The 26,108-nt window shown below is 27.0% G+C and overlaps 1 protein-coding gene across 2 annotated transcripts; it reads right to left on the bottom strand.

The window, feature by feature from the left end:
- Positions 1 to 479: 479 nt before the first annotated feature.
- Positions 480 to 15,436, bottom strand: LOC126743827 (leucine-rich repeat-containing protein 4C-like). 2 transcript variants are annotated; one of them, XM_050451055.1, is made up of 2 exons: positions 15,268 to 15,436; positions 480 to 2,731 (listed from the first exon to the last, which is right to left on the bottom strand). In XM_050451055.1, the coding sequence occupies exon 2, from the start codon at positions 2,716 to 2,718 to the stop codon at positions 991 to 993; it is 1,728 nt and encodes a 575-aa protein (XP_050307012.1). In that variant the 5' UTR covers positions 2,719 to 2,731; positions 15,268 to 15,436; the 3' UTR covers positions 480 to 990. The 2 variants fall into 2 exon arrangements, with proteins under 2 accessions (XP_050307012.1, XP_050307011.1); XM_050451054.1 differs by lacking the exon at positions 15,268 to 15,436 and adding an exon at positions 9,959 to 10,124.
- Positions 15,437 to 26,108: the final 10,672 nt, after the last annotated feature.

Raw genomic sequence — 26,108 nt, 5'->3', positions numbered from 1 at the left:
TAATTTTGTAGTTTAAATTATAGTTTTGTTCTTTATTTACAATCAACTACTATAAAGTATTTTTAAAAAAATATCTAATTAAAAATTGTACATTAAAAGGCACAATTTTCCAATATATACATATTGGGCAGCGGCACCTAAAATTGGAAAATGAATTGTATATTTGTGCCAATTAACTTATTTAATTAATTTCTATTATATGAATTAATAATTAGGCAGTTTTAGAACTTTCGTTCATACCTTTATTCGTTCACATTTCTATACATCTAATTTAAATAAATTTAAAACCATTAATACAAATTTTCCTTTGTACTCTTGATTAGTTTTTTTAATAAATAGTTTTATTAATATAAAATTGATGCATATATATGTATAAAGATACAACATATAAATGGAGTAAAATATTGTGTTAAGGTAACTTGAAACTTTTGTATACCAGTGTCCCATCATCATCAAAATACCAAATAAAACACCTAAAATAATTTTTACTAAATATATTATTCTATCGATCTAAAGTAAAAAAATATACAATATACAATAGGAGATAATTTACATACAAATCGCAACAATATACATCATCTACAGCAATTTTTACACACTAAATTACTTTTTATCGGTCATAGCACTCTAAACGCACTTTTGACCCAATACGTTGTGTTTTTTTTTTTATTTTTTTTTTGAAACAAAGTGCATACATTTTATCATACGCCATAGTGATTTTATGTGTTTCTCAATTAACTCCGCATTAAAAGCACAAAAATGTAAAAATACCGAAAGTGCAGATAAGTGCGGCAATTAGCCGCTTACGAGAGATAAAAATGCTTTCACCTTTAACAGATACCGCATTAAAACGGCCATTTTTTATGTTTTTATTCGAATTTATAGTGCAAGAAAATAATCGTAAATGTGCCCTAAAACTAGTATCACAGCTAATAAAAAAATTTACAGGCATATCAGACTTCACCTCAATCACAAATTTAAATTTAGGAGTTAATAATTCGGTTCTAAAACAACACCATTTGTCCTTAATGAAGTGTAAAAATCAACTGGACATTCCGCATATTCATTAGTACTAGACATATCGACTTTAAGAGTTCTCAAAGAATGCACTCTACAACCATCATTGGCACGAATATAAGTGAACCCTGTCACTGGAATGGTTCCGGCAGGTGCTGGTACCTCCCAGGGACGCTGAGCCTTATTCTCAAACGAATAATGCTCAGAAGTACCACTGTACTTAACTGGAATCTCTGTTGAATGTAGTGTATAATCATTTTCGTAAATATTCTCTTCATATTCAGACTCCTTGGGAACCTCTGCTGACTTATCAAACTTGTAATCCTTCAAAGCATCACGCACCTTTAAACGATACCTGAAGAAGAACAGCCCAAGCACTGCAAGTATAATCAAAGCACTAAGACAGAGGGTCACTATGGCTGCCCTCTGTCTAGGATCAGTATAAGAACAACCCAAATCCTCCATAGTCAAATCTTTTAACGACCTCGTGGGGTTAGAACATTCAACTGAAGTAAAATTCCTCTTGTTAATCAAAACCACTAGCCAAAGCAACTGGCAGTCACAGTGCAAAGGATTATCACTCAGATCCAAAGTTCTCAGCTCGTTCCAAGATATGGCGGTATCCAAAAGGGTCCGTAAGGAATTTTCTCTTAAAACCAAATGGCGCAAGTTTGGCAACCTTCCCAAAGATCCCTCGTCCAAGCTTTCCAGCTTTTTATTAGCCACTATATTAATAGTCTCGAGATTCATGTTATCAGCAAAAGCACCTGCTTCAATCTGCTTTAGCTCCTTATCACCTGACACGTCGATCTTCCTCAAATTCTTTAGGCCTTTGAAAGACTCCTTTTTGATTACTCCAAAGCTATTTTGGCCAATGGTGAGCTCCTCTAGCCGCTCCAGAAGCCCTAACTGGGTGGTTGGTATTGTTTGTAGGCGATTATCAGCCAAGTTTAAGTTCCTAAGACTTGTTAGGCCTTTGAAAGCTTGCTGGCTAATATTATTGATGCCACCACTGCCAAGGTCTAAGACAGATAGCTTGCTTAAGCCTGCAAATGCTTCATCTGGTAAGGTGTAAAAAGCATTTAGGCCTAAATGGAGCTCAGCTAAGCTAGCTACACCAGAAAACGTGTTTGAAGGTACTGAAGTAAGCAGATTATCATCCAAGTACAGCACTCTTAAGCTAAGCAGTCCACTAAAGGCTCCCTCCTCAATTTTCGATATCCGGTTCTGGCTCAAGTTCAGCTCCTCAAGCTTAGGCAAAATGGAGAATACCCCCTTAGTAATCTCCTCCAAGAAGTTCTCCCTGAGGTTCAACACCGTCAAAGCCTTCAAACCAGCGAACGTGGTATTATTTAAAATATTCAGTTTGTTCTTGTTCAGGTGTAACTCCTGCAGTTTCTGTTGATTCCTGAAGCTCTCGGTCGGGATGCTCACCAAATGGTTTCCAGACATATCGACGTATTGAAGATCCATGTAAAACTGGAAGGCGGCGTCGACCACTCTGATCTTGTTGTTTCTTAGCAGCAGCCTCTGGATGGCGGGGTTCAAGGTTATGGGGACGACATCGAGTTTACCACCCTCGCATTGCACTACGAGGGTTTTGTCGTTGCAACTACATCCGCTGGGGCAGCCTAGGCCGAAGGTGGTGGTTGGAACGGCGGTGAGGAGGGTTGAGAGGAGGAGTACCAGGAGTGGTGTCATCTTGCGGTTGAATCTGGAAAAAAATAGAAGGGGTTAGTTTTGGTGTTTTTTTTTGTCGGTAAATTAGTGACTACTTAATTTAATATAAAAGCTACATGACGAATAATAAAAGAGCGTCTAATTTTCTATCTATTTAATAATAGGAAACCTTAAATTCCATTGAAGTTCTCCTGCATAAAAAAGAAGATATAGCAGAACTAGCGACCAATAAGTCACCTCTGCTAAATATTTATTCGAGTTATAACTCAACTGAAAAACAAATTAGATTTTTATCAACTTGTGCAATAGGCAGGCTTGCGTCGTGGATTTGGAACGAATGATCACCTCCACAGCGTCAAAACACTTCAACAAGTTAAATTTGGTGATAAATATAATAGTATCTTGCCCAGTACAATATGGTTTACCTCAGAGGACCTTGCTTGGACTACAATTATTTACAATTCACATTTGACTACATATACATCAGTAATTTGATAGAAACCGTTGGCTCTGATCTACTGGCCTGTTAGGCCACGATACTGTCATAATGCTGAAAAAAAAAAACCTCAGATGCGAAAAAACCCTTAGATGTCAGGAACACACTCTTTTAATTCACAACATTAGATTAAAAAACTATTTAATACGTTTAATTGTAAGATCAACAAAACTCAATAAGGTGCTAGAAAACGTAGTTCCTTAGACCCACGATAGATGAAAGCGCATGGAAAATTTGTAATTTTTTTTTTGTACCAATGTAGACCACTGATAGTTAATCCAACCAAGTATATGAAATGAAGGTTAAGTTGCCTTAGGTTAGTTACCTTACTACTGGGTACAATAGAAGTTATAAGGAAATAACCTAAATTGGGGCCTAGAGTAGCCCTCTGTATAATAGAATAATATAAAATTAAAGGTTTATTGATGAATAAAAGAAATTTCCATAAACTGTTGCCTTTCCTTAATCTCTTATGTACAGTATGAAGGTAGGATATACTTCCTTCAATTAATTATCTAGAAAATTATAAAACAAAAAATATAGAAAGACACCGTTATTTATTTTTCAAAGCGTCAACGAATGTTTTCGAATATCAGCTTATTCCAAACTAATCTGAACTACGTAATGTCAAAATTAAGATATATAAAAAAACGCGTATTGCTAGTCGCATAATACTAATTTGCAAGCACAATATTTAATACATCGATCAATAGTTGTCGATGTATTAAATATTATTAAGTAATTGTATGCTGGTAATTGAAGAAAAAATAGTCGAATATACCAGAGCTTCATTACATAATAAATAATACAGTCAACGTCTAAAAGTTCTAATAATCACTTTCATTTAAGTCTTTAATCAGCAAAAAGTATTTGAAAGCTAACCCTCATTTACAACCCACCGACTCATTTTATTAACTAGTAATTTTAGGATAACGAGTGCATGATTATAATAGTAAGTAATTATGAGTTACATTAAATCGTGGTATTACTAATTATGGCATAACTTAAATGGATATGGTATACTGTTGAAAAAATTAAGGAACTTGGTCAAACACTTTATGTATTGAGGCTGAAATTATTTTTTTATAATAAATTCTGATTCTATGATTTTAGTGTGGGGTTCTGTCTTTTGGTCACCATCATCGCTTTTTTCACAGCTTTAGATAGTCTCTTTAATTGCTTTTTTTAATCATTTACATCTACATTTATTTATTAACTTTTTTCTACAATATTGTTATGTTAATAACATTATTAAGGTTGTTATTTAGAGTCAGCATACCCTGTATTTAAGATTTTACCAAATATTCTGATATTTGCACAGAAATACACTATTTACCTATATATCTAATTAAAATAAGCAAAAACAATTAAATTTAACCCAAATATAATTAATAAAGAGAAAAAAAGGAAAATAAACACGCGAGACCAGGAGAGACAGAACAAAAGTATATATGCCAAATTATCAAAATTTAACAAAGACAAATTGAGCTTATCACAACATCACGGAGTAATACTAATTTCAATCGAAAGGAGACTATAGAATCTAGGAACAAGGTATCAAACACCTCTTTACAAATGAGATTTTCTATAAAATGTAGATTCTAAATGTTCATTTATGACAGATCAAGTTTCGTATTTCATGTTTTTAATTTTTTAAAAGTGAATTGTAAAGTTATAAATAAACAAGCTTTAAAAATTAAGAATTATTTTTGTAAAGGAATTTTGTTGGGTATAAACGATCTTTATAAAATATCATTTAAATAATTTTAAGATAAAAAATTCTACCCAACACAGATTCGACTGAGGAATAGTAAACCGTTAATAATAATTTCTTATTTAATATTGTTCTTGACGGATCAAATCTGTAATGCATTTTTTGAATTTTCTTAGCAGTTTCCATAATATACTGATCTGTATTTTATTAATTTGACTTTTTTAATGTGTGCACAACTTAAAACTTACATTTTTCACTGCGATTTTTAAATAAATTATTTGATGGCTGATCGGCAGAAGTTAAGGAAAAATAAATGAACTTTGTTTTATCTAAATTAAGGGTCAACCGGCTAAGATTTATTCAATTTTGTATAACTTGCATATCAGATTCTACTTCAGAATATATTGCTTTTCAGCTACTTGCAGCAAAGACTATTGCTGTATCATCAGCCTACCCAAGCAACACAGCATATATTATTATCGTTCAATATATTAAATAATAATATAATGTAATATAAAAATTAATGATTTTTTAGCAAATTTTTAGTTTTCGTATACCTATCAACCGTATCTAGTCATCGAATCTGTTTACAAAAGGAAGAAAATTTCGGCATTAGAAAAACTTCACCATGGCTTTACAAATCTAATTTTTAAACTTAATAACTAAACCTCAAATATTTGATAAAGTTCCTTTGAGAAATCACTGTTTTTCGTCCATACTGTCTAATCTAATAATGCTGTTTTCATACTAACTATTTATGTATAAAATTTTATCAAATGTAAATAAACACTGTTAATAAATTAAATATTGAATATATATTTTCTTGCAAAAACATTGTTTTTTATTGACACAACCCTTACCCCCCCACCCACCCCAAACGTTTGCCCAGCAAGAAATTCTTTTGAAAAATCAACTTTTTTTGTCAATAATATTCAACCTAAGAGCACCCTTTTTGTATTAAATATTTACTAATATACATATATATAATTACATCAAATTTAAATGAACAAACTGTGTTAATAGATAAGATATTAACGACGAAACAAGCTGTTATTTATGCGTAGTATTATGGAAAATAATGATTTTTGAAATCAATTATTTACTAGTAAGTGGTGTGGGGTGGGTGGGGGGGTAGAGGTAATGTTAAAAAAAAAGATTTTTTTTTGCAGAAAATAGTTGACTGAGAAAAAAAAAAATTTAAGAAAATTATAGGTGATGAAAAATTCTATAGTTTTTGTAACAATTTTCAACATTTTTCTCTATTAAAGCTATTTGGTACTTTTTAAAGCTTCACAGTCGGTTACATCCAGTAAATCGCAAACAAATCCAAAGTCGTGCCCATTATATGAATTTTTCAGAAAAATAATTCAAAACCGCCTAAAGCTACACAGATAACGGGGCCTTGTATCTCTTAAATCGCCTTGCAATTATTATTTTCCATGAACAATGGCCTCATTGCGTTCTGCATATTATTTCGAGTCATCGCGATTGTTAACCTTTTGAAAACAATAATCGACGAAGAGAATTTTTGAAAAAATAATACGAAAAGTTCGTGTTAATAGTCGGTTTCCCACAGTTAGACTTTATAACAATATTTTATAGTTTATGACTCTGGTAACCAGTTCAGCGATATAGTTAACTGCACAAGAATGTCCCGCGCTAGTTTTATTACTGCTATATAAGAAGAGAGAACGATCGGAAATGAACTAGCAGCGGTTATACAGTTAATAGGCAAGAGTTTCTCGTTTCGAACATGTTACCAATTAGTGGTTAATTAAAGCTGGTACCTGTTGGGTTAAAAACAAAGTCATTAACTGCTTGGTGGGTTTTTTTTTAATGATGCTTTCGAATATGCTGGTTATTGCTTCGAATGAATACGTTAGATTTTACAGAACGTTTAATGGGTATCGTTTCCAATTAGTTTCGCGTTAGTTTTATGTAATAATTAAATTTGGAATTTGTTTTTAAATGATGTTTGATGAGCGGAAGATACTTAAACATTCAAGGAGGCATCATGATTCTTAGGAAAAATGATTTCATTACTACTAATGGCTATTTAATTTTTCGTAAACAGGATGTTACAGAAAATAAAACCAATAGAATACCATTTTTCTTATGTTACACGTTAATTTCATGCAATTTGTCAATAATTTATTTTGTAAGTTTTCAATACAAATCTGTATGATCAACAGTTTTCAACATATTTGCTAAAAACAAGTAAATTGTTGTCTGTTCTAATTAAAAAATAATTAATAAAAACGTGTTCATGTTTTGTACTTTATGAATTCTCAATATTAATCTTCTTAATTGAGAGTATCTCCTTCCTATTCTCTCCTATTTGAGACGATTCTTTTTGCTTTTTTATCCTCAAAGAATACTCTAAAATTTTATGACTCTTTAAAGGCTCTTCAAGAAGTCTATCAGATTCAGTACCATTCTGAGAGTATTAGGTCGTGACTGGAGAAATCCCACGTATTCCTCGTATTCTTATCAACTTTTACAGCATAAGCGGCGCAAACTATTTTCATTATTCCATTCATTACTTATAGTTTAAATATTACTAACAACTACTTTTGCAGTATTACTTGAGGATATATCCGACCTCTTTTCTCCTTAGTGAAAGTTCTCCTTGCTTTTTTACTTTCAGAGGACCCTCTGTGCCCTAACAGCTCCTTGAAAATTCTTGATTCTTATGAATTGAAGTTTCAGTAAATACTAGGAAAATCTTCTAATTTACCTAGGCCTCTGGTAATGGTTTATCAAATTTTCTAGTGGAAATATGATATATACTCCCATTATGTGTATCTGTGTTAGTTCCGGTATCAATAAAAACTGAAATTCTTTTAGTATGAATGTTTTTAACTACAAATAGTTCGTTCCTTTTTTCTTCCATAAGTGAAGGTTCTTCTTGCTTCTTTACACCCAGAGAACCCTCTGTGACCTTGGAGTTCTTGAAAGGCGCATTTTTAGGAATTTTCAAAATAAGAGAAATAATTGTAATTAAAATAATTTTTTTATTGACCAAAAAAAATGTTAAAGGATTTAAGATTTGTCATTAATGAAATAATCTTTTATTAAAATTGTTAATAAAAATATTAATTTAAACAAAGACTAAACATTTAAAATAAATAAAAATATGATGTTAAGGTAACAATTATTTTTATTTCAAAATATTGTTTTGTTTACATAGATGTAACTTATTAAAAAAAAAAAATTAATATTACTCAAAACTTTGCGTTATAAATGATATATTAAATTTGAAATGATATATGAAATTTAATATCAATTTATAAATGCTTACAATGATCTAGCTTATAAATGATTAATAAATTGTATATACTTATAATAATTGTAATAATAAACTGTATCTTTTTCACATGTTAGTGATAAATTTCTGAAAATATCCTAAAGTATAAGAAAAATTAAACTTGATTTTTTAAAACTTTTTATCTTTAGAGGCCTAAATATTCTATAATTTTTGTTTATGAATTTTATTGAATTTTATGAATGTTATTTTTTTTTTAATTCAAAAAAACAAGTGAATTTGTTGGTTAAAAAAGGTTAACTTCCTATATAAAAATGAAGGTTCTTTTGTTAATAATAATGTAAAAAAACTAAATTTTAAGACTAAAAATTAAATATAAAAAAAATATTTATTTTTTGTAATGGCATCAATAAATGGTAATATTAATTCTAAGTGTTTATTTAGTAACGTTAGTTTTTTACATAGTAATTATATATAATTAAAATGAATAAACAGAATCCACAAAAGGTAAACCTTGTCAATTTTAAAATTATATTTTATTTACGTAACTTTAACTTATTTAAAAAAAAAAAACTAAATAATATTTTCCAAGATCTAAAAATGACTTTTTTTTAACTCAAATTTCAATCATTAGAAACTCATTCTTTGCCCTTTAAACAATTTTAAAAAAAGTTTCTTTTTAATTCTTTCAATAGTTCCCTGGGGTTTTCTGAGGTAACGATCAAAGAGTGATAAAGGATACTGCTAGAAAATCCCTAAAATCTCACATTTCATCGAAAATTTGAGCTATTAGTCTATCAACAGCATTAAAATAAATGTTTTTTATACTGTTTTCATGTATATTCTTTTAATTATTCTAATAAGTCTCCATTTACGGTTTAGTACTAGAAGTTTCATTATCCGTTAGAGTATTTTTTTCATCAAAAAGTTCAATTAAAATTTAGTTTTCTTTTTTATAATACAAAAAATCAGTTGTGTATATTTTGTACTTTATTTTATTTGAATAATATAAAGAATTTATTTAGTACTGAACTTTTTATATAAGACATATTATTACTAAAGTTGTTAATTAAAATGATAAAACTTTAAAGAAATAACAATTTGCTTAGATAAAACTAAATATTATATGAATAATTATTTATTATAAATATTATCCATATAATTAAAAAATCACGAAATAACCGCAAAGAAACCTACGTACAGTAAATTTCTTAGCTTTATTTTATCTGAAATCAATCCAATTTTTTTATTTTAGTAATTGTTAACTATTTACCTTTTAAAAAAATTATTAATTTTAAAAATTTGAAATAACTTATTGTGGACAACAAAAATGTTATATACAAATTAAAACATAGAAAAAATCAAAAAAGGCATTAAAAATATCAAAGAACTTAGAAGATAATGAAATTACGCGCTATCCAAATTTTAAAAATTTTTTACTAAGTCCAATATAATTTTGGTTTATATACAAATAAATCAGAGTAGAAATCGTCGACAAATTCACTAAATAAATAAATAAATTTAAATTTAAAAAACTTGTTAGAACATCAAAACGTTAAAAAAATAGCAACGTAAAAAAAATAAAATTAAAATATGTCAATATCCAACATGAAAAAGTCCAAAAAAACATGAGTAAAGTTATTATAAACAATATTTAAAGCCAAAAAATTACCATTACTTGAGATACAATTACCCGAAAAATGGTAGATACAATTAAATTTTAATTACAAAATACTTTCATATATTCAAATTCAATTTACCCTATAAAAATGAGCTTTTAACTTACATCAACATATCGCCAATAATCCAGTAGTAATTTAACAAAAGTCCAAATACACAACAAAAGAACCTCAGAATCCTTTTCACATCAAAACTAAAAAACCACGAAGCAGTGAAACTCGATACGTTCGAACTGAAGAGAGATCCGGTGCGATTCCTTCTTCGTTCACCGCATTCTCACGACCGACTAACCGAAGATTTTCTTTAACTTTAACATTAAAGTATCTTCTACCTGGTCAAGAAAAAGGTCTTTACTTCAGTCGGTGCTAGTGGTGGTGGCGATGGTGGTAGGGGATGGGAGAATTTTTGTTTTTATTTTTTTTTGAGATTTTTGGTATTTGATAGGTGCGTGATGAAATTTCTTATGGGGTGTAAAGATGTGGAACCAGTTGATTGTTGTTTAGATTATATTGGGCATTTTTTTTTTTAAGGGGAACCGAGAGTCGTGATTTATTTTGGTTATGCATGATAGGAATTGTGGCTCGTTTTGGGATGGTTTTTATGTGTAAAATTGTTGATTTCTAGGAAGAATTTGGGTGTATACTGGTTGGTTCTCAAGAACGATGTTATAGAAGAATATTTGATAAAGAAAAGGGTTATTTAGCCGGATGATAATAAGCTGTAAAGGAATAGTGTCAATATGGTAAAATGTAAAGAGCAAGTTACTGAAGAAGAGATGGCAATAGAAGGTTTCTAGAATTATTTATAATTATAGGGTTTCCATTGTTTCAACAAAAATACTTTTTTAGCTATAAATAGGTCAAATTTGATTTTTCATTTGGTTAAATTGCTTTTGCGGTGTTAGTGTAATGTTTAGGCTACACTGAAACTAATATTTACAAAGGATTAAAAAGTAGTGTGTCATGGTCAATTAAGTTATGCATTTCTTGCCACTTATTTCTTCCAATGTACAACTATTTTTTTATAAGCTGAAGATTTATAATTTCTTTAATATTTAATTATAAGAGTCAAGCATTTGGACTGGAAACCTCACTATTTCTAAGACTCTACCATATTTGTATGTGCTTGGAAAAGTTTGTCCAGTATTGACACATCATGAACGACTAGTGTATATTTTATATTTTACAGATACAAATTCCCAAAAGCATATTTATAAAATAGTCTTAAATTTGCTCTGCTAATAATATAAAGGAGTATGGTAGTTGCTCTCGACAAAATCTCGTTTGAACAGTTTAAAGGATATTTATTATTTAGTTTTATAATTGACATATATAACCACCTTATTTTAGGGTCTTTTTAACTCGTATTGTACTCATGTTCTGACGAACTATATTTGCTTTTCTTGGTGTTTGCTATATTCAGGACTTAATTTCTGAATTAAATGTGGCATTAAGTTCTCCCAATTCCTTGACGGTTTTTTGCATATTTATTAAGTGTGCTATTTATTTTGGTATTGTGTCCTATAATTATTGGGTGCTAAGTAACACCATAATACCTTAAACAATATTATCTTCCAATAAAAAAAGCAAATAAAATATTGAAAATATGGTAAAAGTTTCTACATGGCCACCCCGATTTCCAGATCTAAATCTTGTGGTAATAAGATTATGACGAATGCATAAGAGAAGTCGTAAACAATTATTAGTCCCAAATATATTAACAAATGATGCTAGAAAACATTTAATTTCTTCTAAACAAAAATGTAATAAAAGTGTCTTATTTAAAGTCAATAAACCATAAACTAAAACAGGAAATTATAAAGAAACGTCGCGCATAGTTTTATCAAAGTCTGTATATTTCAACTTGAAATATATTGAAATAAATAGACTTTAGTTTTATGTTATACGAAACCGTTAATCACACATTCACTTTTACTTGCAAATATTGATTTGGTTTATCTTGAATTGTTATTACAAAAATTGATTCAAATATCATTATATAAATTCAAACTTTTTAAATTATTTTATTAAAAAATTGATTTTTTTAAGATTATCTTTTACTTAATTATTCTACTTTAATACGTGTATTCTTATGGTATAAATTATACAGGTAAGATAAAATAAGAATATTGTAAATATTTTTACAAAAACTTTTTTCCTTTTTTAAAATTATTTTTATTTAGTTTTTCTCTCCGTCTATTTTAAAATACTGAATTGATTTTTATTATTGATATTATTATATAAATCTTTTTAATTAAATCAATTAAACATAAAGGGCTTTTAGTCCACTTGTACTTCCTAGTTTTTAAAATGCTAAATGTATTATTCTTTAAAAAATATATAAAAGCAAAAAAGAAAATTTTATTTCTAGATTTTTCTAAAACTTTCCAAAATTACGTTCATTTTGAGTACCTTAATTAATTTTTACCTTATTTGAACTAAATATTTTCCTACAAAATAAAAGTTTCTCATAATTTTATAAAAACCTTTTTTTTATTGAAAGGGACTTTTGGAAATATTTAATTATTTTATTGTTCTTTAACAAAAATTGTCGAATACCACCTCATAATTATTACAAGATTCCGCTAACAATAATGGCTTTATTAAATTTTATACGACACCATACCTACCATTTCACATGAAATAATAATTTACTGAAATTATATTTTAAATATTTTACTGAACAAATACGAACTGCCTGGAATAAATTTAATAATATTCAAATGCAACAATAAATTAAACGACTTAAGATTTCAAGGACCTGAAAAAATTTAATGTAATTTTTCTAACTGATTTTTCAACCTTTCAACTATCTGAAATAAATTATATATTTCAATAATATTAAATTAGTCATTTTATTGACTAAAAAAAGTCGAAAATAAGATAGAGCCAAAGTTTAAAGTTTCTTAAATAAATTTTAAAATAAATGTATGTGAAGTCTAAATTATGCGGAACAAACTAAAAATAGTTCGTTCAACTGCCTGGAATAAACTAGAAATGATTTTTGCCATATTTCAACCATATTTGCCTGGAATAAATAAAAGAATTATTCAAAAGTAATAATAAAAAAGTAAACGACTTAAAGTTCCAAGTGACTGAACAATTATAAATTTATTTTTCTAGTTTTTCAGACTAATTTTTCCTATTTTTTTAATTGCCTGGAATAAATAAAAAAAATTAAATTTAGTCATATAATTGCTTTAAAAAGCCGAAAATAAATATTCCAAGCTTTAAAGTGCATGCGAAAATTTTTAAAATAAATTTCTACGAGATTTAAACTATTTAGAATTAATTAAAAATTATTTTTTTAACTGCCTAGATTAAATAAAGAGTGACTAGAAGGAAAAAAAAAGTAGTGACAGGAGGTTTCAATTGCCTGGAAAATTTTTAATTTATCAATTTATGAATGACTTTTTTCCACTCTTCAACTGTCTGCAATTAAAAAAAAAACATTATGAAAATAGAAATTAAAGTGGTTTAATTAAAGTTTCAATTGCCTGGAAAAAATCCTGCAAGATCTTATTGGCCTGAAATAAATTAAAAATTATCATTTCAACTGCCTAAGAAATGACTCAAAGGCAGTAATAAAATAAACGACTTATAGTTTCAAGTGCCTAGAATAATTTTTTCTAATTTTTCTGAATGATTTTAACTGTCTGGAATATTAATCATTTATTTGCCTAAAAAATTTAAAATTAAGATTTAGTTGAGCCTTAAAGTGCCTAGCAATTAACGTGAAAGGGTACTTTATTTCTGAACTACTTTAAAGACTTTCTATCATTCCAATCATTGTGTTTTTTTTATTCTTAGATTTGTATATTTCACTTGTTGATCTTCTGATTAAAAAAAAGTAAAAAATGCCAAAAGTTTTTTTAGATCTTTCTCAACGAACCAGATAAACAAAGATGTTAATGAATCTCAAGAAAATTAATAATGGCTTTAGCTACCTAAAATTTGCATTGTAGCCCTTTCAGGCATTTGAAATAAAAAGAAACACAAAGACAGAAGCCTACTTAACTTTTCCTCAACTTCCTAGAAAAATATAATGAATTTTAGGAAATTAGAAATGGCAGCTACTACCTAAAATTTGCGTGATAGCCTTTCCAGGCAGTTAAGGTAGAAACAACAAAGACAGTAGCCTGTTTAGCTCAGTCTTAACTACGTAAAAGAATAAAGAAATGAATATATTTTCTAAAAAAAAAATCAGCCATTTAAAATGAATACTATGGTTTTTTCAGCTAGTTGAAGAATTAATATTTATAAAATAATCATGCAGTTAAAATGTTAACAGCTTTATTACAGGTAATGGTTTATTCTAGGTTAAATAAATATTTCTCTATTTATTCCAGGCAGTCAGGCCTTCCTTAAGTGCCTGGAATAAACTAGAATTCAGTAAGTTTTCCTAAGAAAATTAAGAATAGCATTAACTACTTTAAACGGTTTTTCTTTTTTAGATCTTAAAAAAAAATAATATGGCTTTCACTGCTCAAAATTAACATAATGGATTTTCAGGGAATAAAACAATTAATTTTCTTTTCTTTCTAAGCGGTTGAAGTGAAAAGTAGCAATATCCATTTATCTTTACTTTTTTAACTACCTTAAGAACCAATTGTCTCAAGACCTTTAGTATAAGAAATTTGATCAGGTACATTTATGTCTTTTGTACCCAGTTTTGTATATATTTATTTAGTACTTGTATTTTCGTTTCTATATTTGTGTGTTTTGCTTTTTATGTATAGCTTTGTCTAAATTTTTTTTTAAATTTTTTGACAATAAAGCATATTTGATTGACTGATTAATTGACTCAAGAATGCTAAAGATAGCTACAATTATTTCTAAATCAATACGATGGGGGCTTTCCGCGTATAGATATATCAAATTTTACTCAAAATACCATTAAAAAAAATATGTTTATTTATTTATTTAGTAACATCCTGGAAAAAAAAATAATTTTTTCAAAAGAAAATTCATCGTTTAATTACCCTCTTACTCGTTACCTTTTTTCTCTGCTTCAACTATTTAAAATAATACAACAAATTTACTTTTTCCAACAAAAGATACAATCACATAATCTGCAAGGCAAAATATAAAAGGCGAAGTTCACTTTAGTAATACTCAGCCCTCACTAAAGTGTTTTTCCACTCAACCCAACTAATGGATTTTTTTACGCATTAGACCAGAAACTTTAAAAATTAATTTTTTTAATGGAAACTTTTTGAGTTGAATAGAAAAGTCCTAAATAACACAATACTACCTCAAATAATTTTTCTTAATCACCCTGATTTCCGGATCTAAACCTTATTGAAATGCATTAGGAAGAAGTATATTTTCCAACTTAGTTACATAAAAAAATACCATATAATGCTCTTCATTATTGAAAATTTCTTCCAACACCATAATATTTAAAAATACTTACATAAACAGCGCAATAATCCAAAAACAAAAATATAATAAAAGTGTCTCTTCAAAAGTCAATAAACCATAACCCAAAACAGGAAATTATAAAGAAACGTCCCGCATATCCTTTTATGTTATGCGAAACCGTTAACGACACACGCACTTGCTGCTCTACTGCGTTCGCTCGCACTACGAAAACCAGACTGACTGCCACTTATTTTAACATTTGGATTTTACTTGATGTCTTTTACCGCTTTAGGGTCTTTTTCTGGGGGAGGGGTAGGGCATGCCATAATAAGGGCTGAATTTTAGGTTTTTAGGTGGGGTGGTTATTAAGTTATCATTTTTTTTACTGTATTGACTGTGTACTTCTATAAAAGGGCACGCTCATAGAAATATGCATCTGAATATACACATTAAGCTGCATATACGGTTTAAAACGAAATTCCCGGTATTGATGGTAGTTTTAATAATTTATCGGTTAAGAGTCGGTTATAAATGGGGTCGTTATTGAAATATTTAAATAAATTAGACTATTTTGCGGTTTTCAAGTAGGGCATTGAATTATTTGTTTAATAAATACGGTAGAAATGTTCCTAATTTTAAATTAAGCTTTCAATAAAGTTTTCGTTTAAACATTTCGCAAAATAAAGTTTGTTTTCGTTTGGACGTAGCAGTTGTCCTAAAAGCTGCATTAAATTTAAATAACTTTGACATGGACATTAGATAATTAGCATAGATGCTCTCGTTAAGATGGATCTGAGGGAAAATTTTAAAGTAATTTAAATTTGTCGTTTATTTGAATGAAGTTGGTCAAGAGAATTTTTATAGGGCACTACTATAATGCATATAATCGTTACGTACATTTGTGTTTTTATTTCAGTAGTTTATTTAGAGTGTAGGAAAAACTACTTACTTTCTTTTAACGATAACTGGCACAATTTTGAAGTAATGAAAAAGTTGAATGTAGAATTTTAGCGAATGCTGTATTCCCTGCTGGATGTTTATATGAAGAAGAGGATGCAAATAGTTTTTAATAATTTGACTTCCGTGAAATTTTTCAATACTGGATTTAAATTTCGAAAAATTCTTATAGATCCTGGAAAAACTCACACAAGATACTATTCTAGGACTCAATATACTAATTTTTTGATAAAACAAAGACTTTTATATCACACGAAGAAATAGCAACTGACTAGAAGAAACAATTATGTATAGAGAATAAATTTGTAAAAAATACTGCGTGAGAGGAAAACTGTTTTACGTACTTGTGTTAAAAAAATTAAATTTTACAACAAAAATTAAAAAACGCATACTTTAAATTAAAAGATAGAAGTGGAATAGGATTATAAAAGTGTGTTAAAAATTCTGCAAAAGAGGATGTAAGAACTAGTTGGTAAAAAAAGTCAAAGAAAGTTAGATAAAAGAACACCCAGGAAAATGGAGAAAACAGGAAATAAATCAATTTTTATATATCCTTTTTAAACAATAATTCACGGACAAAGAAACATTTATTTTATAAATACTATATAAAAAACATTTTAGAGAGTAAAATTAAATATGTTTAAAAACATAATCCTTAAAAGTTCATGAAAGTTATAATTTGTTATATAATAAAATCATCGTTTACCTAATTTAACAATACTTATTAATATTATTTCTCATATGTTTTAAATATGGGTTTTGACATAGTTTTAAAGCAACTATATCACAAATTTTGCTTAACACAATATAGTTTTAAAAGATGGTTTGACTGCACATTACCAATATGCGCAAATACTAAATTACTTTTTCATTAAAAAAATATCTTAATAAACTGTCTATAATATATAGTTATAAGACAAAATTATTTTAATTAAAGCTGTTAGTAAGATATTTTATTATTTAAGATGCCCCTAATATAATTAATTTAAAGTAATTTTGTTTAGTATTGGATTTTATGTGCTACTTGAGAGGCGGACAAATGTGAGGTTATATTATTTTAAATTTAGGTTAGATTAATAATACTTTTCTCTTTGACTTTAGGTCAATTAATAAATGTCTTTAAGTCTCTAAGCATGCTGTTGCGAGGGAAAAAATCACCTATTTCAACACAATGTCACAAAAGCATGGAAGAGAATTTTGGAATGCTGCAAGAAAATTAAACCTTGGCTGTAAGAGGAATTCTGGCTTACCAGACAAGTTTTGAAATGCAACTGCTCTTAGGAACTATTTTTCAGGTTTAAATACTACAGCTGATACAACTTCAAATGAAAAACTTAATTTTTATAAAGCTAATAGGTAATTACAAAATTATTACAAAATTTTTATCCTACAATTTGGAAAAAAGCTATTTTGAAACCTCTAGCAAAGGTAGCTGATCCAAAAGGGTTTAAAGACCTCAGACCCATTAGTATACTGCCTCTGGTTTCTAAAATTTTAGAAAGGTTTGTGCACTAACAAATATGCAGCTTTGTTGATTTTTACAATATCATCCCGGACTGCCAATCATCATCGGGTTTTAGAAAGAACTTTAGCACTACCACGAGTCTAGTACACCTTCTTAATAACTGTAGGATAAATAAGGAAAAAAAGGAAATAACATGTCTTGGATTATTGGATTTTAGTAGAGCTTTTGATACTTTAAACCACGAAATGTTATTAGCAAAGCTTTATTATTTTGGTTTTTCGAATAACGCGATTGATTTCTTTAAGTCATATCTTAATAATAGAGTGAATTGCGTAGTAATCAACAAGGCTTCTACAACTGAAAAATCAAGTTATTATCCTGTATCTACCGGTGTTCCCCAGGGTTCTATTTTGGGGCCGTGGCTTTTTTCATTGTATGTTGCAAATATGAAATCCTGCATAAAGTACTCAATGTTACAACAATATGCTGACGATTCATAGCTGTATACTTCATTTTCACGTGAAACTCTACCCATAATAGAAGAACAATTTAATAAGGATTTAGAAAATATAGATAACTTTTCCTGGGACCACAATTTGAAATTAAATTCGTCTAAATCATATATAATTTTTCTGGGTGGTGGAAAGAACGCCCTTAATGCAGCAACAACTTTAAATGCAAAAATTCGTAATGAGCAGCTACCAGTAGTACGAGAGGTCAAAAACTTAGGAGTATACATTGATAGCGGTATTTCATTTCAAACACATATAAAGAATAAGCTCAAAATTGCATATATACGCTTAAGAAAACTTTACGGCTTAAAAAATCATTTACCTCCTAAAACTAAATATTTTTTATGTAACACACTTGTTTTATCCTTGTTTGATTATTGTGATGTGGCATATTCGGATTCATTGACTGAAAACTCCGCTTACTCAATACAAAAACTTCAGAATTGTTGTATGCGTTTTTCCTACAAAATTCCATTGAAAAGTCACATTTCTCCTTATTTAAACAATAACTTAATTCTAAATATGAAAAATCGTAGAAAATATCACATGTATTCCTTCGTGTATAAAGTTATAAAAACTAGGAAGCCATTATATTTAGCTAACAATTTTACAAATTTTCTTCATGAGCTACTAGATTTATAAATTTATTTAGAATACCACAACATAGAACAGCAAATTTTCAAAAATCTTTTGTTTTTGTCGCCTCTCAACTTTGGAATAGACTTCCGGCTAATTGCAAAAGCTTTCCGTTTACTGCATATAAAAAATATATTCGTAATAAACTACTTGATTCTCAAAAAAACAATAAAAATCAAAAGAGCTGAGCCGCTCGATCTTCTATTGCTGTCTACTTATAATTGTTATAAATATTAATTAATTTACCTTTCCTGCATATCTAGAACCCCCGCCTGCTTCGCCTTACTTAAATACTTAAATATGATACTCAACCCATGCATGTCTCGATTAATTAAGAAAATCTTTTTTTTTACTTTTTACTTTTAAGGTTTTTGAAGGGCTATGCCACACAGGTTCTATCTTATGATGAACCTGTGTAAACGATTCTCTATAATCGAGGCATGGTCCTATTTATCATGTATTTGGTAGGTTGTACAACATATGTATATTATTATGCTACAATTTTATATATGATTATTTATTTACCTTCATGATAAATAAATTTGTTTTGAATTTGAATTTGAAGTCTATACTTTTTACCTAATAATCTTCCCACGAACTCTTTTTTTAACCAGAAAATTGTCCATTTTATTTTACGTTAGTCCAGTTTTTATGGAAAAATGTTTGTTCATTTGACACTTTCTTGTTATTACTATAAATCTAGAAAAACACAAGTTTTCCTCTATAAATTTGAAAAGCTTTTCCCGTTTTCTTTATAAAAAAATATTATTAAGAAGTTGCCGATAATTTAAAGATTTTCCTTAAAACAGAAAGTAGATGCCTTTATTATATAAATATATTGTTTTATTAAGCGAAGCTGCCAGGATTTCAGAATACAAACAGTGAGTAATAAAAGGCAGCTAAAAAAAAGTTTAAAAATACTATACTATATTTATTTCCCGTTTTTAGCATTATTTAAAATGTTTTCTTAAAAAATTTTTTGTTACTTACAGGCAGTTGAACGCCAGTTTTTTTTTTAATAAAAGTTAAAGTGGCAATAAAACATTAGGCATAATATTAGGACTAGGATGGGCTCATGTAAAATTCGTAAAATTTATAAGATCTCTCTTGTAATCCTATAATCTTCCCAGAAACTTTTTTTTAACCAAAAACTCAGTTAATTTTATTCCAGTTTTTATTGAGACCAAAAAAAATTTTTCTTCGTGTTACTATAAATGGTTAGATTAATACTATATATGAAGAAAAAATTCAATTTTTTAGGTTTTTCTTTAAAATAGTTAATACAGTCGCTATTATTTTGTAAATATACTTATAGGTTCTGCAATTTTTGCCAATTTGCCTGAAAGAAGAAATGTCGTGTTACTTACAGGCAGTTGAAAACATTTTTTATTGTTTTTCAAAAACTAAAGTGGCAATAAGATATGCGGAATAATTTAAAAAAGAACATAAGCTCATGTAAAATTTCTAAATTTAGAGAAATTTTCATTTATTTTTCATCAAAATCTTTAATTATTATTTTATAAAATTAATATTTTCTCTTTTATTTTTGGTTTATTAACCTGCAGCATAAATATGTCCAATTTCAATTTAAATTTATTTTTTCCTAAATTAAGATTTTCTGAAAGCCTATAATTTATAAAAATTTTCTTTAAGCTTTTGCTCCCTTCTAAACTAATTTTCATTATTAAATTCTGATTTTTTTTTAGAAAAGTATTCGTTTGGTAACATTAAATCTATTAAAATAAAATAAGAAATAAATAAAGGAATTATCACACTAAAACAGGAAGAAAAACTACTAAAGGAAAATTATTTATAAAAATATGTAAGAAAATTTCTATTTAGATATATGAAAAGGAAAACGTAAGATAGATCAGATTACTGAGAAAATATTCTTACATCTTTTTCTCTGGATAACCATAATCTAGATAATTAAAAATAAATTTTTAATATTTTTTTAAACGAGGTTTTAAAAGTTAAAGATCTTTAAGTAATTTAAAAAAAAAAAAAAGTTAAAAAATAAAAAAGAGACAAAGCATTGAGAGAACTAAAAATCTTACATATAAATTTATTTAAAAAGTGTGTTTGATAAATAGATAAATAATAACTAATAATTTGACTACAGGCATCCAAGCATCTCTCTGCATGATAGCACCAATACCTTGACATTTAGACAGTACCTATCTATAATGCATTTTTATAATTTCATCCTATTTTCTAAGCTTTAGTTTTTAACCCAATTATGTTTCTTTAAGGCTCCGGCATTCTCTGAACTTTATATTTTATTCAAGTCAAAAACCGACTGTTATGGAATATTTTAAAAATTATATTGTTAAAAAACATTTATTCGGATGCAAATATTAGTAAGACAATTAACCATCTTCATCTCAAGGATTAAGAGGGAGTAATAAATAAAAATAATAATAAGGTTTATAAATGAATTACTGACATTTCTAAAAATCTATAGACCAGTTATGGGCAAAGATGTGGGCAATAACCTATAGTATAAGTCAAGATGCACTTAGGGCACTATTGATGATATTTAATAAAAAAATTTCAAACAAGTCAAAATGCTTAATTTATTAAAAATACATAACAGTAGTGCAAACCTTTTTATACATATATTATATTAATGTTTTACGAGGATATATATTTTTATAAAATAAAAATATGTATCATTAAAGATACAATAATAATTTTATAATAACGTTCTTATAAAATGAAATAGATTTATCTGATAACGCCATTTTTTAATGACATTTATGTTTGCCATGTAGGTTTTTTCAAATTAAATGCATATACAATTTTAGGAAAAACATACTTCAGTTACGATACTGTTTATGATATTTCTAATTTATTTATTTATATTATATAAATTTTAGGCAAAATTGAGCGAAAGGCCATTTTTAATACTAATTTTAAGAAATTCTTTTTACACACCTAAAGACTCTAAGAATATGAAGAATTACTAAAAATGAAATGCATATATGCATCTATATTTTAACAAAAGTGCTATTTTTAATTTCGCCAATTAATTTTTCTATGTAGAAAACGTATGGGGCATATAAATGTTTAATTTTATTAATATCAATGTAGAATACATCATATTTATATTTATAACTGTATTTATATAGAGTCTTATAAGCGAGTTAAAATATTATAAATATTACCCATTAACAAAACTATTTTAAACGTGAGTTTTATGTCTTGGTTATTTTAGTGACCATGTATTATTACTATGTAATAAGACATTATTAAATAAATGCTTAAAGTTTATTGACAATAAAGTTTTTTTTATAACGTTATAGAGTGTGCTAAATATATGATAATTTCAAGCATATTTGTACTACTTAGGTTAGGGTCGTGACTTAAATTAACTTTAAGAAACTGGTCGAACCCATTTTTTAAGGCCACCCGTGACACTTTATGCAAATTAAAAGAAAAAAGAAACCCGATTTTTCTTCCACAATACCTTTTACGTCACTTTGAAATGGTAGCCCAATATAAAAAGAATTAAAACCCGAATAATTTCGAAATCTTGGTCTGTCGTCATCGTAACCGAAAGCTAATCCGTAATCCGATCTAAAACAAGGAAACACCGAATTCAGTGGTCCCGAATTTTTATCGAAACTCCTCAGACAATCTTAAATATGCATCGAAGATGGAAACGGAGTCTCGGCCCCCCTGAGAATTGTTTGATCTTATGGAAATTCTGTTTGGATAATATGTTAAACGGAATGGTCGGGGCTTATTGCGGCGTTTAAGGTTAGTCTCCGGTCAATTGGAATGATTTAAATTAATTTAAAAGTGATATAGGGTAGATACAAAAAAGGGAGCTAAAAATTAATGTGGCATTTATAGAACCATATCAGTAAAATTATTTTATAAAGCTTATAGAAACGCTTAAAAAACTAGATTCTACCTTAGATACCCCTGAAAAAAAAACAAGGTTTATGCGAAATCAATTTATGAACCTACGACAAATTATAGAAAAATCATTCGAGTGCAACGTATCAGCTATGGATTGCTTGACTACACCAAAGCTTTTGACACCGTACAATGGAGACAACTATGGAGGATCCTGAGTTAGATGGAAGTCCCGAAACATCTCGTATGTACCAAAAGCCTTGCATGACAAGAATAAAGCAGACGCATAAATAAACACTCAACAAGGTTGCAATCTTTCTGCAATATTCTTTAACATGGATTATTGAAAGGCTCCAGAAAACTGGACGGACGAAGTCTCTATTGACGAAAAAAAAGGGTCAAAATCATAATGACACGATAGTTCTGGCACAAAACGAATAGAAGCTGCTAGTTTGGAATCAAGTCTACAACTAAGCAGGACCAAATGCTGTCTGTTGATTGTGGATAAACCGCAGACAATTTTAATGTTACTTCAACTTGTGCACGATATGACACACACTCATTGATCTTAGGTCACGATGCTCGATTTCGAGCAACGACTGGAAAGGGAAAGGGTGATAGGGAGGATAGAGTGAAAAAATTATGTGCTTAGGTCTCAGAAGAATTTAAATAAAATATATGCCCACAGATCAACCGTTATCATAAATATTCCTGGGATCTTATGACAAAGTTACATCCGCACCTATTAATGGTATTTCTGTAAAATACTGAAAAATATCAAAGTAATTAATATTTTCTTGAATAATTCAAAGATTTATTAATTATTTTTGGGTAATTTTTTAGCTAAAATTAGTTAGCCAAATTAATTAAAAAACAATACGAATTGTACTTTTTAATTTTAAAGTTGCTTTTTTTAACATCAATTCAACATATTTAGAAAAAATTAATAAAAGTTAAATGCTTAACTAAATTTAAGAAAACTCTTGATATTAAATTAAAGTTAATTAATTAATTACAAGAATTTAGGGAAATAATTTAAAAAGATGTGAGTCATAAGGAATTGGAACTTGATTGAAAAGTGAATAGTAATCAAAAAAGAAATTTAGCTCTTAATTAAATTTATTGAGGCTTGCAAAAATTATTTAAATAATCTTAATTAGAGAGCTGTAAATTATTACTATAAATAATTAACTAGTTTTAATTAATGAAAAATTCGGTCACTGAAAAAAACAGCTCTCTGAATAAAAAAATTTAAATGTAGTTAAAAAAAATATTTAAATTTAAAACTTTTACATATACAACATATATTAATAAATGAAAAGTCTGGTATTTGATAAAAAATTAGGTTTCCTGACTTAAAAAATCAAAATGATTAATTCCAAAAAAAAATTAAAATTTAATTTTAAGAAAATAATTTTATATTTAATTTTTACTTCAATATTTATAAAACTAATAGAAAAATTAGATATTGAATACAAAATAAATGATTTTAAATAAGATTTTGTTTTAAAGTATGTTTTTTTTTTTTTAATTTAAGATTTATATTAATTACCGAACAGGTGGTAATTAAAAAAAAAATAAGCATGAAAGCATTTAAGTATAAATTTTTTTAAAGAAAAATGTAATTTTTTTAAATTTAAATGAAATAATTACTACCCTTAAAAACTAATTTTAACTTAAAATTATTATATTAATATTATTACAACGGAAAATTCGGTAATTAATAGAATTAATCTTCCTGAATAAATAAACTAAATTTCAAATTAAAAAAAAATTGAAAATTACTTTAAAAAGATTAAATTAAAATTAAAAAAGATGATTAATTTTAAATTTAATTTTAATATATATAATAAATTTAACAGGGAATTCAGAACTTAAAAACAAAGTATGTGAACTCAAGAAGTAAATTCTTAATGCTAAAAAATATGTAATTTTTTTAAAAAAATTATATGAAACTATAAAAAAATTACTTTAATTACTACAGAATAAAAACTCTTTACTTTTTAAAAAACAATATTGGAAAAAATTAATTTCATTAAAAAATTAATTATTTAAATATTTTAAAAAAATTACAGTAATAACTAAAAAAATTTTGAACGAAATATCTATATAAATTTAATTTATATATTGATAAAAATTAAAACTGAAATTAACAGCTTTAAAATGCTACAGAGTAAAAACTTATTTTAATTTAAATGAGGTAAGTGTTAAATAAAGATATTATATTTTTTTAAATATTTTTTTTCGTTAGTCAACTTAAAATTAAATTTAAATAATTGTTTCAAAAAAATTCTTAGTAATTAAAAAAGATTTGACAAAAAATTATTTTTTTTTTAAATTTAATTTATATTCTTTTATTTAATAATTTATTATTAGTTACGTAAGTATAAAAATTTAACGAATTATTTTTAATTATAAAAAATTACATAAATTAAGAGAAAAATTATTTTCTTTTTTTTTAAATATATACCAAATTTATTTTTACTTTATGGGATTAAAAAAAAAATTAAATTCAAATTCGAAATTTATTTAAAAAAAAAATTGTTTATGTTTTTAACATTAATTTACATATGTCTTAAGACATCAGATTTATATGCAATTTAATTGCTTACCTAAAATCAAACTTAATAATAAATAAAATTATATTAAATTCACAAAATATGTTTAAAAAATGCGAGTGAAAATAAATTTGAAAAAGAGTTTAAGAAATTTAATTTAGTTTAAAAAGGAACACCGCGGGTCCTCGCATAATAATTAAAATTAGTTAAGCCTTCTGAATAAAAAAAAAATTATAAATATTTTAAGCAAATTATAAATATATATAATGAATACAAAAACTAGGTTTTAAATTTTAAAAAATATTTATTTTACATCTATATAAATTTACTAATATCCACCGAATATAAATAGATACTGGTATATAAAATTACGTTTTAAGAGATTATTGAAATAAAAATGAACTATCTAAATGACAAAAAAATATTTAAAAGTTACTTGTGGTAAAAGAAATATTTAAAAAATTATTTAAATGTAACTGACGCGAAATTGCAAGTCAAATAAATTATTAAAGAAATTTTAATTTGAACAAAGTTATAAATTTTCCCTGAATTATTAATAAAATTGACTATAATTATAAAAATCCTAAAATAAAAAAATCAGCAGAAAAGTAAAAATTTAAATGTTAAAAAATATGCATTTTTTTTTTAAATTTAATTAAAACGATGAATAAGTTACTTTTTTTTATTATTTGCTATAAGAATCCCTATTATTATTAACAGCTTAACAAAGATATAAGAAACTAATTTAAATTTAGAAAAAAATCAAAAAACCCAATTAATTTTAGATTTAACTTTAAAAATAAATACCAATAAGTAAGTAAAATATTTTTATTTAAAATGGTGTTATAACTTAAGCATTAAATTATATTAATTTATAAAAATAAAAATTAATTTATTGTGT

The sequence above is a fragment of the Anthonomus grandis genome, chromosome 13 (assembly GCF_022605725.1).
Source record: "Anthonomus grandis grandis chromosome 13, icAntGran1.3, whole genome shotgun sequence".
NCBI lineage: Eukaryota > Metazoa > Arthropoda > Insecta > Coleoptera > Curculionidae > Anthonomus > Anthonomus grandis.
Note: the sequence above shows the minus strand (reverse complement) of the source record. Positions and strands in the feature narration are given on the sequence as shown.